Source organism: Triturus cristatus, chromosome 12, assembly GCF_964204655.1.
Source record: "Triturus cristatus chromosome 12, aTriCri1.1, whole genome shotgun sequence".
NCBI classification, from domain to species: domain Eukaryota; kingdom Metazoa; phylum Chordata; class Amphibia; order Caudata; family Salamandridae; genus Triturus; species Triturus cristatus.
Genome location: NC_140595.1, coordinates 754,134,928 through 754,149,170, shown reverse-complemented (window position 1 = coordinate 754,149,170; position 14,243 = coordinate 754,134,928). Strand labels below are relative to the sequence as shown.

Sequence of the window (14,243 nt, the reverse complement as noted above, 5' to 3'; positions counted from 1 at the left end):
CTGAAGCCTGGCTGTCCCCTTTGACAGAACTCTGAAGCCTGGCTGTCCCCTTTGACAGACCTCTGAAGCCTGGCTGTCCCCTTTGACAGACCTCTGAAGTCTTGCAGTCCCCTTTGACAGACCTCTGAAGCCTGGCTGTCCCATTTGACAGACCTCTGAAGCCTGGCTGTCCCCTTTGACAGACCTCTGAAGCCTGGCTGTCCCATTTGACAGACCTCTGAAGCCTGGCTGTCCCATTTGACAGACCTCTGAAGCCTGGCTGTCCCCTTTGACAGACCTCTGAAGCCTGGCTGTCCCATTTGACAGACCTCTGAAGCCTGGCTGTCCCCTTTGACAGACCTCTGAAGCCTTGTCAATCTAATGCTGCTGCGATGCGGTCTTACTCTCTGCTGCCTGGCAGTGTGCGCTGCGCTCACCATGCCGCCGCCGCGCGGCTGCCACCTTCATGCTCCTAAGGCGGCAGGGTACTCAAGGTCAGGGGATCTCCTGATAGGAGCCACCTTCCCTGTCCATGTGCAGAAGGTGTATCCTGAAACCACCTTCCGGGAGCGCCCTGCTGCCATCGCCTGCCACACGTGAGGATAACTTTATTCAAAATATCAGTGTCTGACCCTGGATCTTGCAAACAAACTGCTGTTTTCCAGCAACTCTAGTAAATTAGTATATCTTAGTTTATAAATTGCTCTCTCGTCTTAATTCAATGTTTTGCAAATGATTAAAATGTAATATAAATGAAACTTTTATGAACCCCTAAACAAAGATATATTTCTGGAGGTCAGGGACACTATAATATGGCGCTAGGTTTTCAATGAGAGTAGTATGTGACACTACGTACGCCTTGCTGATTGGACATGTGTTGGGCAATGGCAGCACGGCTAATGCTGGGGAGACATTGGTAGCAGGAGGAACACATCTCAACATATCCCCTCCGCTAAGAGCACAGCAGGCTATGGCGAAGTGTGCAAACGTGCCCACGTTGTGAATTTCACAAACATTTACAAATGAAAATCGCTGAAAACAAACCAAGCAAAACAACAACAAAAACTGTTTTGCTTTGTAATAGAAGTACCTGAAAAACAAAGGTATGCTACAAATTATGTATTTACACGATTTTTTTGTCCGGATATTCATTTTTTTGAGGCCTTTAAATGTGCAGTTTTGCGATCTTGTGTAGTTGATCAGCTCCGCAAAATGTGGTAAAGAAAAAATAATTGTGCACACGTCAACATAATAGACAATCCTAGCAAAAGTGTGTGCATGAACATATCTCTTCTATGTTGGCGTCCAAGCCACCTGTGTATGTGTTATACATGTGTAATTATTTGTGTGTAGCTTATGTGTTTGTTACATGGGTATGTATTTGCATGTGCACGTGTGTTTATGTGCCTTTGTCCGACTGAATGTAAGAGCCTCTGGTACACAGCGGGATTTCACACAGTAACTGAGGACAGACACAAGCCACGTCACTGGTGTTCACTGCACGTGATTGGACGGTGCGTGTGGACAGTGGATGACAATACACCGACAGCCAAGCCTGCTGTGACGTGGCTGACAGAGGTACTTCACCGTTCTCTTATTCAGTACGGGAGCTCTAATGTAAGGCTGCCCGGGGGGGGGGTTGCGCAGCGGCCCGCCCCCTTGAGGGCGGCCGCCTTAGTGCCACAGGAAGGCACAGGGGTGGGAGGTCGTGTCCCTGGGCTTGACCTAGGGAGACCCCAGTCAGGTAGCTGCTTCCGGCGGGGAGGAGCCAAGGGGGGGGGTACTTATTCGGTCCCCGCCCCCTCCTCGCCCTCTTGTCCGCTCGTTTGCCTTTGGAGTCGGTCGTCGCGGATCCGCGTAGTCGTGCTCCCTCCTTCATCTCCTGGTGAGTCCAGCCGGCTACCTTCCTCTCGCCCCGGCCCTGTCCCTGGGGAGCTCCAGGAAACGGGGCCCTGTGGTCGGTGTACCACGGGCGGGGGGGAGGGCCGTGCGCGGAGGGCTGGCTGTGTCCTGCGTTATGGGGGCAGCAGGGGAACTGCGTGGTGGAGACTTGACCCGGTCTCACACGGTTTGGGTGCGTTACTATGTTGCTGGTGGCTTGCCTCATCGTTCGATCGGCATCGGCCCTGTCTCGGGAGGTAGGCATGGTGACCTTTCTATATTAGGCCTCTGGCCGGTTAAAGTCCCTGCCCTCCCATTCCCTTTGGTTCGTCGCGGGCAACGCGCCAGTAGAGAGCATACGGTCACTGTCCGGAGCTCCTAGTATCACGGCCAGGCCTTGCTGGTGGCAGCGGGAGCCAGAGATACCTGCTCCTCCCGCGGATCTGGCCGAAATTTGGCGGTAGGGTTTTAATTATTGTGCGGGTCGCGGTGCACTGGGGAGGAGGGGCCTCGGGGTCGCGTCCACAGTCTGTGATTCTTTGCCTACTCCTTATTCCCCGTGTATGTATGTGCAATGTAATTACGGTGCTCGCAAAGTGCTACAATACCTTAGGGTATCATGTGACCCTCAGGCTGTTACCATGGCCAACTTTGGTGCGCGCAGGACCACGGACAACGCGCGCTGGCCTGCCTCCTCCACGGGCTGTTGTGAGGGGGAGCTTGGGTCGGCGGGGAAGATATGGGTGCGGGCGGAATTCCGGCGTGAGCGGCGGGGGCCTCCCGTGTATGCGGGGCCCGTGCCAGTAGAGAATTGCTTTCGGGAAAACAAATGTCACCTTGTCGATTGTCAGACTGGTATAGGGATCCAAACTTTCTCCAGGGCAGGGAAGCATTTATCACTTTCCAAAGTGGTTAGCCTAACGGAGCTTGGTTTGTGGTCGAAAACTGAAGTTGGAAGTGGCACCGGCCCTGGGACGGGGGCATCCCATCGGGTAGCTTTGTTAGCGAAAGTGCATGGGCGTAATTTTGAAGCTTGCCAACGTATTGGCCAGGTATTTCGGGCAGCTGGGGGGAGAGAACGGGGTCCTCCAGGTGTCCAGCCCTCATTGGCAGAGGGCAGGTTAGAGTCTCACACGCGCTTGACGCTATGCGCGGGCAACATTGATCTGTTGCGGTGGCTGGGTGTGGCAGTGCCCGAGGCATAGGCACTCGGCAACGGGGCTGGCCTGCCCTGGGATCGCCCATAAGATAACCCACCGTGTTTGCATATTTATTATGCTAATAAACCTGCAGCAATATTTCTCCACTTACATTCAGTGTCATGTGTTTTATTATGGTTATGTACTGATGTGTGCTATGATAACGGTTGCCGATATTGGCACTATGTAAGGCTGCCCGGGGGGGGGGTTGCGCAGCGGCCCGCCCCCTTGAGGGCGGCCGCCTTAGTGCCACAGGAAGGCACAGGGGTGGGAGGTCGTGTCCCTGGGCTTGACCTAGGGAGACCCCAGTCAGGTAGCTGCTTCCGGCGGGGAGGAGCCAAGGGGGGGGGTACTTATTCGGTCCCCGCCCCCTCCTCGCCCTCTTGTCCGCTCGTTTGCCTTTCCCGCCCATCCGCTTACCCGGCATCTGGAGGGACAAGAAGGGGGGGAGGTTTTTTCTAACAATTTTCACTTTGTGTTGCAGGAGGAGTTACAGGGCGATCCAGGGTCTGCACATACCAAGGGGTATAGCATGCAGCAGCACCGTGTGGTGCGAAGCCAGGATACCCAGGGATCTTTTAGCGTGTCCACTGGAAGACCTACGGCGCCCCGCTAACCGACAGGCGGTTGTGGGTCTGAGCAACCGGGGGCTGCCATGTATGCTCCGCCCACCCATCACGGGGGGGCGTGGTGAAGCATGTGGACTGGAGGTCCACGGATGGGAGGGGGGGACCCTCCCAACATTTGGTAGACACCAATTGGCGTTGCCATGGTGACTCTAGGCTTATCAGACGGGCAGGCGGCATGGGGCTGGCCTGCCCTGGGATCGCCCGTAAGATAACCCACCGTGTTTGCATATTTATTATGCTAATAAACCTGCAGCAATATTTCTCCACTTACATTCAGTGTCATGTGTTTTATTATGGTTATGTACTGATGTGTGCTATGATAACGGTTGCCGATATTGGCACTATGACTAATGGTGACATTGGTGAAACACGATTGTGCACAGAAGAAGGGCTTGGTTACCAGTGGCCACCCTCAGCCTGCATAGCACACTTTTTCTGTTTTGGCCGTACTCACGCCCTGCTCTTGGTGCCTCGGACCGCTGAATGAACTGATTCTTTATTGCCTGATTAACAAAAATCACTGCGATCACAACTTTAAAAATAAATCAGTATATAAAAGGCACTGGCCCATTTCTTTTAGACAGTAAACACCTATACAAAAGAACATGTCTATGATTGGATGCCATATCGAAACTTTGAAGCCTCTTGTAAACCTCTGATTAGTACAGCAGCGATAATATCCGTAATAAATGACAGTGACATTCAGAAACATACATTAAAACAAGCTACCTTATAAAACATTGTGCAATTAGACTGTAGAATCCATAAAACATAAGCTAGATCATTACATTTCAAAGTGCAAATGTGTGGTAAGGTATCGCAATATATTTGTAAAACCTCTTATCTAGGGCTGAATCACAATTCATGAAATCGACACATAATGCGTTCCATTGTAAAGACAGGCTAGCAGGGTGCATCAGTGTTATCATAGTTTCTATTTCTATTAAATTACCATAGCAGCACAGACAATAAACCTTTCTTAGTGACCGCAATCTGTAAATAAACTGAGTGCATGTATCAGTATTTGCATAATTCCTCTCGGGACCCATTGACATTGCTGTGTACGCACTAAATCGTGTAAATGTCAGCTACCGTAGCTCAACCTTGTGGAATCATGGGGGCATATTATCAAGAAACGGCGTTAAAATTTTCGCCGCTTTAGCGGCAGTTTTCTGCCGCTAAAGCGTCGATAATGGGCTTGATAATATGCCCGTGAGAATTCCCATAGATCCCATGTTCTGGTGTGAACATGGGCTTCTATGGGAATTCTCTGCGGCATATTATCAAGCCCATTATCGACGCTTTAGCAGCAGTTTTCTGCCGCTAAAGCGGCGATAATTTTAACGCCGTGCTTGATAATATGCCCCATGGTTATTTAAAGTAACCATTAATCAGCCGATATCGAGAGCTTTTCCACAATAGCTAGAAACACTGTCAGTTGACACAGCCGTGGAATGGACTTGCCTGCTAAACATAGAATAAGAGCGCGACAAGTCGATCTTAACCCAGCATTAAGAAATAAGGGTTTCAACAGAATGCAGTGTATATTAAGCAGTTTAGGACACACACATACTAGTTGTAATAATGGTGCCTGACATGAATGAACAATTGTTTTTTCGCCATAAACATATATTTCATAGAGATATGTCAATCTCTCTCCAGTCATTCATAGGATTGGGGCAGCGCCACTGCACCAAGCTAGCTCTCTTTTGTACCCCAAGACCAGCGTTTAGTGTGTTCTTGTGAAAAAATAATATTCACATTATTCTTTCAGGCTAACTCATTTCAATGATCAGTTCAAGTTAGGTCAGAAGGCCCAGGTCAGAGGATCCCCATTACAAGTACGAAAGCTTAGGGAACTGTCAAAGCAATTTCTGATGAAAGCGATAAGCTCCCTCTCATCTCTCAGAAACTGTTAATTCCCTTTGACGTAAAGAGAAGGGTCACCTTTAAGACTCAACACACACACAATTGATGGATGGAATGCAGAACAAATCAAAAAATTCACCCCCAGTCAAGAGATCTGGGTTAAATCCATCATTCTTTTGTTCACCATACCACCCCAGTTTAGACCTGGCCATATGCAAATCAGTCCAGCCCGAACTGCCAAACCAGGTCCTCCTTGGACTGGAAACTAGCATCCTAGGACCGGTTTCGGAGTTTCACTCCTCTTCAGCCAGGATAGCTTGATTCCAGTGGCACAGTGAGCCCAGGACCCACGTCTGGGCATACCTGGCGCACTGAGGGCGAGAAAGCAAAAGACACACAATTGATGGACGGAATGCAGAACAAATCAAAACATTCACCCCCAGTCAAGAGGTCTGGGTTAAATCCATAATGTTTTGCTCACCATGCCACCCCAGTTAAGACTCAGGCAGCAGCCTAGCTATCCCCCTTCAGAGAGAAGCTGATGGATTCCCCTTAAAGGGACTCCTCATCCACAAGGTCTTGCTTTTTGATCTGGCACTTTAACCCCTATTTCCGGGAATAGAGGACAATCCAGACAGTTAACGTGAACGATAACTTATTTACATTTTCAGAAATTGTGAGTGATCTCATCCTCATTTTGACCTATCTGTTACTCTCAGTATCAGCTCTAGTTCTGGGCTACATCGGTGTCATGCTGTCTCAGGCTTTAGAATAATTTAACAAAATCAGTAGGTGTTAATGATAATGGCAACATGCATGTTCTTAGAGCACATTACATTTTTGTGGGTGGAGGGAAAGAAAGAGTACTTCGAACTAGTTACTGCTAGAACTTTACCTGAGGCACTAAACAAAAATCTAGGAAGACTGAGCCATTCAGCTAAAATGGGCCTATGTAGCTGGTAGAACCATCAAAAATTGGAGATGGGGGAAGGTTACGGTCCTGAGGATGGTGAATATAAATGGGTTTCCTTTTTGGACTTGATGATAATTCAAGATTGAATACTTATCATCATTCTAATATATTACAAATTGCAATATAATCTATAAATCTAAAAACTAAATGCATTCACCTTCTCCTCCCATGGCGTGTTGCCCATTCAGGGCCAGCAGGACCCCTCTCCTTTGCGTGAGACAAGTGTAACAAGCATTGGAAATGCAATAGGTCTCGCATTTGTTGGAGCTGGAGCTATTGGTATTGTAAATGGCAATGTTTTGTACTTTGAAAAAGGTCTTGTGTTTGTTGGAGCTATTCACATTGTGAATGGCAATGTTTTTTATTTATCCTTAGGGTTCTATATAGCACGAACTTAACAGCCTCAGTTGTGAATTTCGATTCATCAAAGTTTTGTGAGCCATGAAATTTGCACAAGTAAAGTGCTAACAGTTTAAATATGGGCACTGTTTAATAAACGAAGCCACTGCAATACAAGAGCAAAGGTGACCGAGTGACTGCTTCTGGGTTTACGGAGTTGCTTAAACTCACTGCCCGTTAAAGCTAGCTAGCCCGCTACTATGAGTTTATCAAACTTAATGCTATGTTTTCTTATGTTATGTTATGCTATGCTATGCTATGTTTTGTTATGCTATGCTATGTTTTGTGTATGCTATGCTATGTTTTGTTATGCTATGCTTTGTTTTGTTATGCTATGCTATGTTTTGTTATGCTATGTTTTGTTTTGTTATGCTATGTTTTGTTGTGTTTTGCTATGCTATGTGTTGTTTTGTTAGGCTATGCTATGTTTTGTTAGGCTATGCTATGTTTTGTTATGCTATGCTGGGTTTTGTTGTGTTTTGTTATGCTATGCTTTGTTTTGTTTTGCTATGCTATGCTTTGCTATGTTTTGTTATGTTCTGTTATGCTATGCTATGTTGTGTTTTGTTATGCTATGCTTTGTTTTGCTATGCTATGCTTTGCTATGTTTTGTTATGTTCTGTTATGCTATGCTATGTTTTGTTGTGTTTTGTTATGCTATGTTTTGTTATGCTATGTTTTGTTTAGCTATGCTTTGTTATGCTATGCTATGTTTTGTTATGCTATGCTATGTTTTGTTGTGTTTTGTTATGCTATGTTTTGTTATGCTATGTTTTGTTATGCTATGCGTCGTTATGCTATGTTTTGTTATGCTATGCTATGGTTTGTTTTGTTATGCTATGCTATGTTTTGTTTAGTTATGCTACGTTTTGTTGTGTTTTGTTATGCTATGCTTTGTTACGCTATGTTTTATTTTGTTATGTTATTTCTTGTTATGCTATGCTATGTTGTGTTTTGTTATGCTATGCTATGTTTTGTGATGCTATGCTATGTTTTGTTGTGTTTTCTTATGCTATGCTTTGTTTTGTTATACTATGTTTTGTTTTGCTATGCTATGTTTTGTTGTGTTTTGTTATGCTATGCTTTGTTATGCTATGCTGTGATTTGTTGTGTTGTGTTAAGCTATGCTATGTTGTGTTGTGTTTTGCTATGCTATGCTATGTTTTGTTATGCTATGCTATGTTTTGTTATGCTATGCTATGCTTGTTTATGCTATGTTTTGTTTTGATATGCTATGCTATTCCATGTTTTTTATGCTATGCTATGTTTTGCTTAGTTATGCTATGCTATGTTTTGTTGTGTTTTGTTATGCTATGCTATGTTTTGTTGTGTTTTGTTATGCTATGCTATGTTTTGCTATGCTATGCTATGTTTTGTTATGCTATGGTATGTTTTGCGATGCTATGTTTTGTTGTTTTTTGTTATGCTATGCTTTGTTTTGTTATGCTATGTTTTGTTTTGCCAAGCTATGTTTTGTTATGCTATGCTTTGTTATGCTATGCCGTGATTTGTTGTGTTGTCTTATGCTATGCTATGTTTTGTTTTGTTTTGCTATGCTATGCTATGTTTTGTTATGCTATGCTATGCTTTTTTATGCTATGTTTTGTTTGATATGCTATGCTATTCTATGTTTTGTTATGCTATGCTGTGCTTTGTTTTGTTATGCTATGCTTTGTTATGCTATGCTATGTTTTGATATTTTTTGTTATGCTATGCTATTTTTTGTTGTGTTTTTTATGCTATACTATTTTTTGCTATGCTATGTTTTGTTGTGTTTTGCTATGCTAGGCTTTGTTTTGTTATGCTATGCTTTGTGATGCTATGCTATGTTTTGTTATGCTATGCTTTGTTTTGTTATGCTATACTATGTTATGTTATGCTATCAGTGGAAGCAAAGCGTGAAGGCGATACACTGAGGACAAATGAGTGTGTGGCAAAGGAGCAGAGAGTGATGTAAAGTTAACTAAGGACAACATAGGAGGAAGGGAGAGATGGAGAAACATGATGCAAGCGTCGATGTATAGTCATGAGCGAGGAAACATGAAAATCTGCTGCGCGCTGACAAACACACGTGCTGAAGACAAAGTTGAATGGAAGCACAAGCGATTATCCTTACCGTTTGTCTGATCGTGCCTTTACATTTATTTACATGCGTTAGAGGACACGCGCTGTAGATGATATGAAATGAAAGTACAAGCGATAATCCTTCACGCTTGGCTGCATGCTGTTAGTTGAAGATGGGTAAGACTTCCCTTGAAATCGGAACAAGCGCGTATGAATCAAGGCTAAGCAAAATAAAAGAAAATCAAAGGCGGTAAAAGGCTTGAAAAGTTTGTAGCGGCGAAAGTGAAAGTAATCGAGCAGAGCATCAAAGGGCTGGGTGAGAAGGGAGGGGGGAATGCAAGGGTCAAAGCGGCTAAAGTGAAAGAAAGCTATAGAGAAGGGAGGGGGGAGTGGAAAGTTTGTAACGGCGAAAATGAAAGTATGTTGTGTTGTGTTTTGCTATGCTATGCTATGTTTTGTTATGCTATGCTATGTTTTGTTATGCTATGCTATGCTTTTTTTATGCTATGTTTTGTTTTGATATGCTATGCTATTCCATGTTTTTTATGCTATGCTATGTTTTGTTTAGTTATGCTATGCTATGTTTTGTTGTGTTTTGTTATGCTATGCTATGTTTTGCTATGCTATGCTTTGTTATGCTATGCTATGTTTTGCGATGCTATGCTATGTTTTGTTGTTTTTTGTTATGCTATGCTTTGTTTTGTTATGCTATGTTTTGTTTTGCTATGCTATGTTTTGTTATGCTATGCTTTGTTATGCTATGCTGTGATTTGTTGTGTTGTCTTATGCTATGCTATGTTTTGTTGTGTTTTGCTATGCTATGCTATGTTTTGTTATGCTATGCTATGCTTTTTTATGCTATGTTTTGTTTTGATATGCTATGCTATTCTATGTTTTTTATGCTAAGCTATGTTTTGTTTAGCTATGCTATGCTATGTTTTGTTGTGTTTTGTTATGCTATGCTATGTGTTGTTGTGTTATGTTATGCTATGCTATGTTTTGCTATGCTATGTTTTGCTATGCTATGTTTTGTTATGCTATGCTATGTTTTGTTGTGTTTTGCTATGCTATGCTTTGTTTTGTTATGCTATGCTATGTTTTGCGATGCTATGCTATGTTTTGTTGTGTTTTGTTATACTATGCTTTGTTTTGTTATGCTATGTTTTGTTTTGCTATGCTATGTTTTGTTTTGCTATGCTGTGATTTGGTGTGTTGTGTTATGCTATGCTTTGTTGTGTTTTGCTATGCTATGCTTTGTTATGCTATGCTATGTTTGTTATGCTATGCTATGCTTTGTTATGTTATGTTTTGTTTTGATATGCAATGCTATTCTATGTTTTTTTATGCTATGCTGTGTTTAGTTTAGTTATGCTATGCTATGTTTTGTTGTGTTTTGTTGTTTTTTGTTATGCTATGCTATGTTTTGTTATGCTATGTTATGTTTTGTTATGCTATGCTTTGTAATGCTATGCTATGTATTGTTTTGTTATGTCATTTTTTGTTATGCTATGCTGTTTTGTTGTGTTTTATTATGCTATGCTATTTTGTGTTTAGTTATGCTACGTTTTGTTTTGTTATGTTATGCTATGTTTCGTTATGCTATATTTTGTTATGCTATATTTTGTTATGCTATGCTATGTTGTGTTTTGTTATGCTATGCTATGTTTTGTTATGCTATGCTGTTTTGTTGTGTTTTGTTATGCTATGCTTTGTTTTGTTATGCTATGTTTTGTTTTGCTATGCTATGTTTTGTTATGCTATGCTTTGTTATGCTATGCCATGATTTGTTGTGTTGTCTTATGCTATGCTATGTTTTGTTGTGTTTTGCTATGCTATGCTATGTTTTGTTATGCTATGCTATGGTATGCTTTTTTATGCTATGTTTTGTTTTGATATGCTATGCTATTCTATGTTTTGTTATGCTATGCTATGCTTTGTTTTGTTATGCTATGCTTTGTTATGCTATGCTATGTTTTGATATTTTTTTTGTTATGCTATGCTATTTTTTGTTGTGTTTTTTATGCTATACTATTTTTTGCTATGCTATGTTTTGTTGTGTTTTGCTATGCTAGGCTTTGTTTTGTTATGCTATGCTTTGTGATGCTATGCTATGTTTTGTTATGCTATGCTTTGTTTTGTTATGCTATACTATGTTATGTTATGCTATCAGTGGAAGCAAAGCGTGAAGGCGATACACTGAGGACAAATGAGTGTGTGGCAAAGGAGCAGAGAGTGATGTAAAGTTAACTAAGGACAACATAGGAGGAAGGGAGAGATGGAGAAACATGATGCAAGCGTCGATGTATAGTCATGAGCGAGGAAACATGAAAATCTGCTGCGCGCTGACAAACACACGTGTCGAAGACAAAGTTGAATGGAAGCACAAGCGATTATCCTTACCGTTTGTCTGATCGTGCCTTTACATTTATTTACATGCGTTAGAGGACACGCGCTGTAGATGATATGAAATGAAAGTACAAGCGATAATCCTTCACACTTGGCTGCATGCTGTTAGTTGAAGATGGGTAAGACTTCCCTTGAAATCGGAACAAGCGCGTATGAATCAAGGCTAAGCAAAATAAAAGAAAATCAAAGGCGGTAAAAGGCTTGAAAAGTTTGTAGCGGCGAAAGTGAAAGTAATCGAGCAGAGCATCAAAGGGCTGGGTGAGAAGGGAGGGGGGAATGCAAGGGTCAAAGCGGCTAAAGTGAAAGAAAGCTATAGAGAAGGGAGGGGGGAGTGGAAAGTTTGTAGCGGCGAAAATGAAAGTATGTTGTGTTGTGTTTTGCTATGCTATGCTATGTTTTGTTATGCTATGCTATGTTTTGTTGTGCTATGCTATGCTTTTTTTATGCTATGTTTGGTTTGATATGCTATGCTATTCCATGTTTTTTATGCTATGCTATGTTTTGTTTAGTTATGCTATGCTATGTTTTGTTGTGTTTTGTTATGCTATGCTATGCTATGTTTTGTTGTGTTTTGTTATGCTATGCTATGTTTTGCTATGCTATGCTTTGTTATGCTATGCTATGTTTTGCGATGCTATGCTATGTTTTGTTGTTTTTTGTTATGCTATGCTTTGTTTTGTTATGCTATGTTTTGTTTTGCTATGCTATGTTTTGTTATGCTATGCTTTGTTATGCTATGCTGTGATTTGTTGTGTTGTCTTATGCTATGCTATGTTTTGTTGTGTTTTGCTATGCTATGCTATGTTTTGTTATGCTATGCTATGCTTTTTTATGCTATGTTTTGTTTTGATATGCTATGCTATTCTATGTTTTTTATGCTAAGCTATGTTTTGTTTAGCTATGCTATGCTATGTTTTGTTGTGTTTTGTTATGCTATGCTATGTTTTGCTATGCTATGTTTTGCTATGCTATGTTTTGTTATGCTATGCTATGTTTTGTTGTGTTTTGCTATGCTATGCTTTGTTTTGTTATGCTATGCTATGTTTTGTGATGCTATGCTATGTTTTTTTGTGTTTTGTTATACTATGCTTTGTTTTGTTATGCTATGTTTTGTTTTGCTATGCTATGTTTTGTTTTGCTATGCTGTGATTTGTTGTGTTGTGTTATGCTATGCTTTGTTGTGTTTTGCTATGCTATGCTTTGTTATGCTATGCTATGTTTGTTATGCTATGCTATGCTTTGTTATGTTATGTTTTGTTTTGATATGCAATGCTATTCTAAGTTTTTTTTATGCTATGCTGTGTTTTGTTTAGTTATGCTATGCTATGTTTTGTTGTTTTTTGTTATGCTATGCTATGTTTTGTTATGCTATGTTATGTTTTGTTATGCTATGCTTTGTAATGCTATGCTATGAATTGTTTTGTTATGCCATTTTTTGTTATGCTATGCTGTTTTGTTGTGTTTTGTTATGCTATGCTATTTTGTGTTTAGTTATGCTACGTTTTGTTTTGTTATGTTATGCTATGTTTCGTTATGCTATATTTTGTTATGCTATATTTTGTTATGCTATGCTATGTTGTGTTTTGTTATGCTATGCTATGTTTTGTTATGCTATGCTGTTTTGTTGTGTTTTGTTATGCTATGCTTTGTTTTGTTATGCTATGCTATGTTTTGTGATGCTATGCGTTGTTATGCTATGCTTTGTTTTGTTATGCTATGCTATGTTTTGTGATGCTATGCTATGTTTTGTTATGTTTTGTTATGCTATGTTTTGTTTTGCTATGCTATGCTATGTTTTGTTATGCTATGCGTTGTTATGCTATGTTTTGTTTTGTTATGCTATGTTTTATGCTCTGCTATGTTTTGTTTAGTTATGCTATGCTATGTTTTGTTGTATTTTGTTATGCTATGTTTTGTTATGCTATGTTATGTTTTGTTTTGTTATGCTATGCTATGCTTTGTTATGCTATGCTATGTTCTGTTTTGTTATGCCATTTTTTGTTATGCAATGCTGTTTTGTTCTGTTTTGTTATGCTATGCTATTTTGTGTTTAGTTATGCTACGTTTTGTTGTATTTTGTTATGTTATGCTATGTTTTGTTATGCTATATTTTGTTATGCTATGCTATGTTGTGTTTTGTTATGCTATGCTATGTTTTATGCTATGCTGTTTTGTTGTGTTTTGTTATGCTATGCTTTGTTTTGTTATGGTATGTTTTGTTATGCTATGTTTTGTGATGCTATGCTATGTTTTGTTGTGTTTTGTTATACTATGTTTTGTTTTTCTATGCTATGCTATGTTTTGTTATGCTATGCTATGTTTTGTTATGCTACGCTACGTTTTGTTGTGTTTTGTTATGCAATACTTTGCTTTGTTTTGCTATGTTTTGTTATGCTATGTGTTGTTGAGTTTTGTTATGCTATGCTATTTTTTCTTATGCAATGCTATGTTTTGTTATGCTATGCTATGTTTTGTTATGTTATGCTATGCTTTGTTTTGTTATGCTATGCTTTGTTATGCTATGCTATGTTTTGTTTTGATACTTTTGGTATGTTATGCTATTTTTTGTTGTGTTTTTTATGCTATACTGTTTTGTTATGCTATGCTATGTTTTGTTGTGTTTTGCTATGCTAGGCTTTGTTTTGTTATGCTATGCTATGTTTTGTGATGCTATGCTATGTTTTGTTATTTTTTTTTATGCTATACTATGGTATGTTATGCTATACTATGTTATGTTTTGTTATGCTATGTTATGATTTGTTATGTTATGTTATGTTAGGCGAGGCTATTTTTTTATGTTATGTTATGTTTTGTTAAGTTATGATATGCTATGCAATGGTTGTG

General features: G+C 40.7%; 1 protein-coding gene across 1 annotated transcript in view; it reads left to right on the top strand.

The window, feature by feature from the left end:
* Window positions 1-417: 417 nt before the first annotated feature.
* Window positions 418-14,243, top strand: part of LOC146782710 (extracellular calcium-sensing receptor-like) — an 81,344-nt gene continuing 67,518 nt past the window's right edge. Inside the window, exon 1 of the mRNA XM_085637198.1 lies at window positions 418-575. Coding sequence (XP_085493324.1) covers window positions 418-575 — 158 coding nt within the window. The remainder of the gene's footprint in view (window positions 576-14,243) is intronic.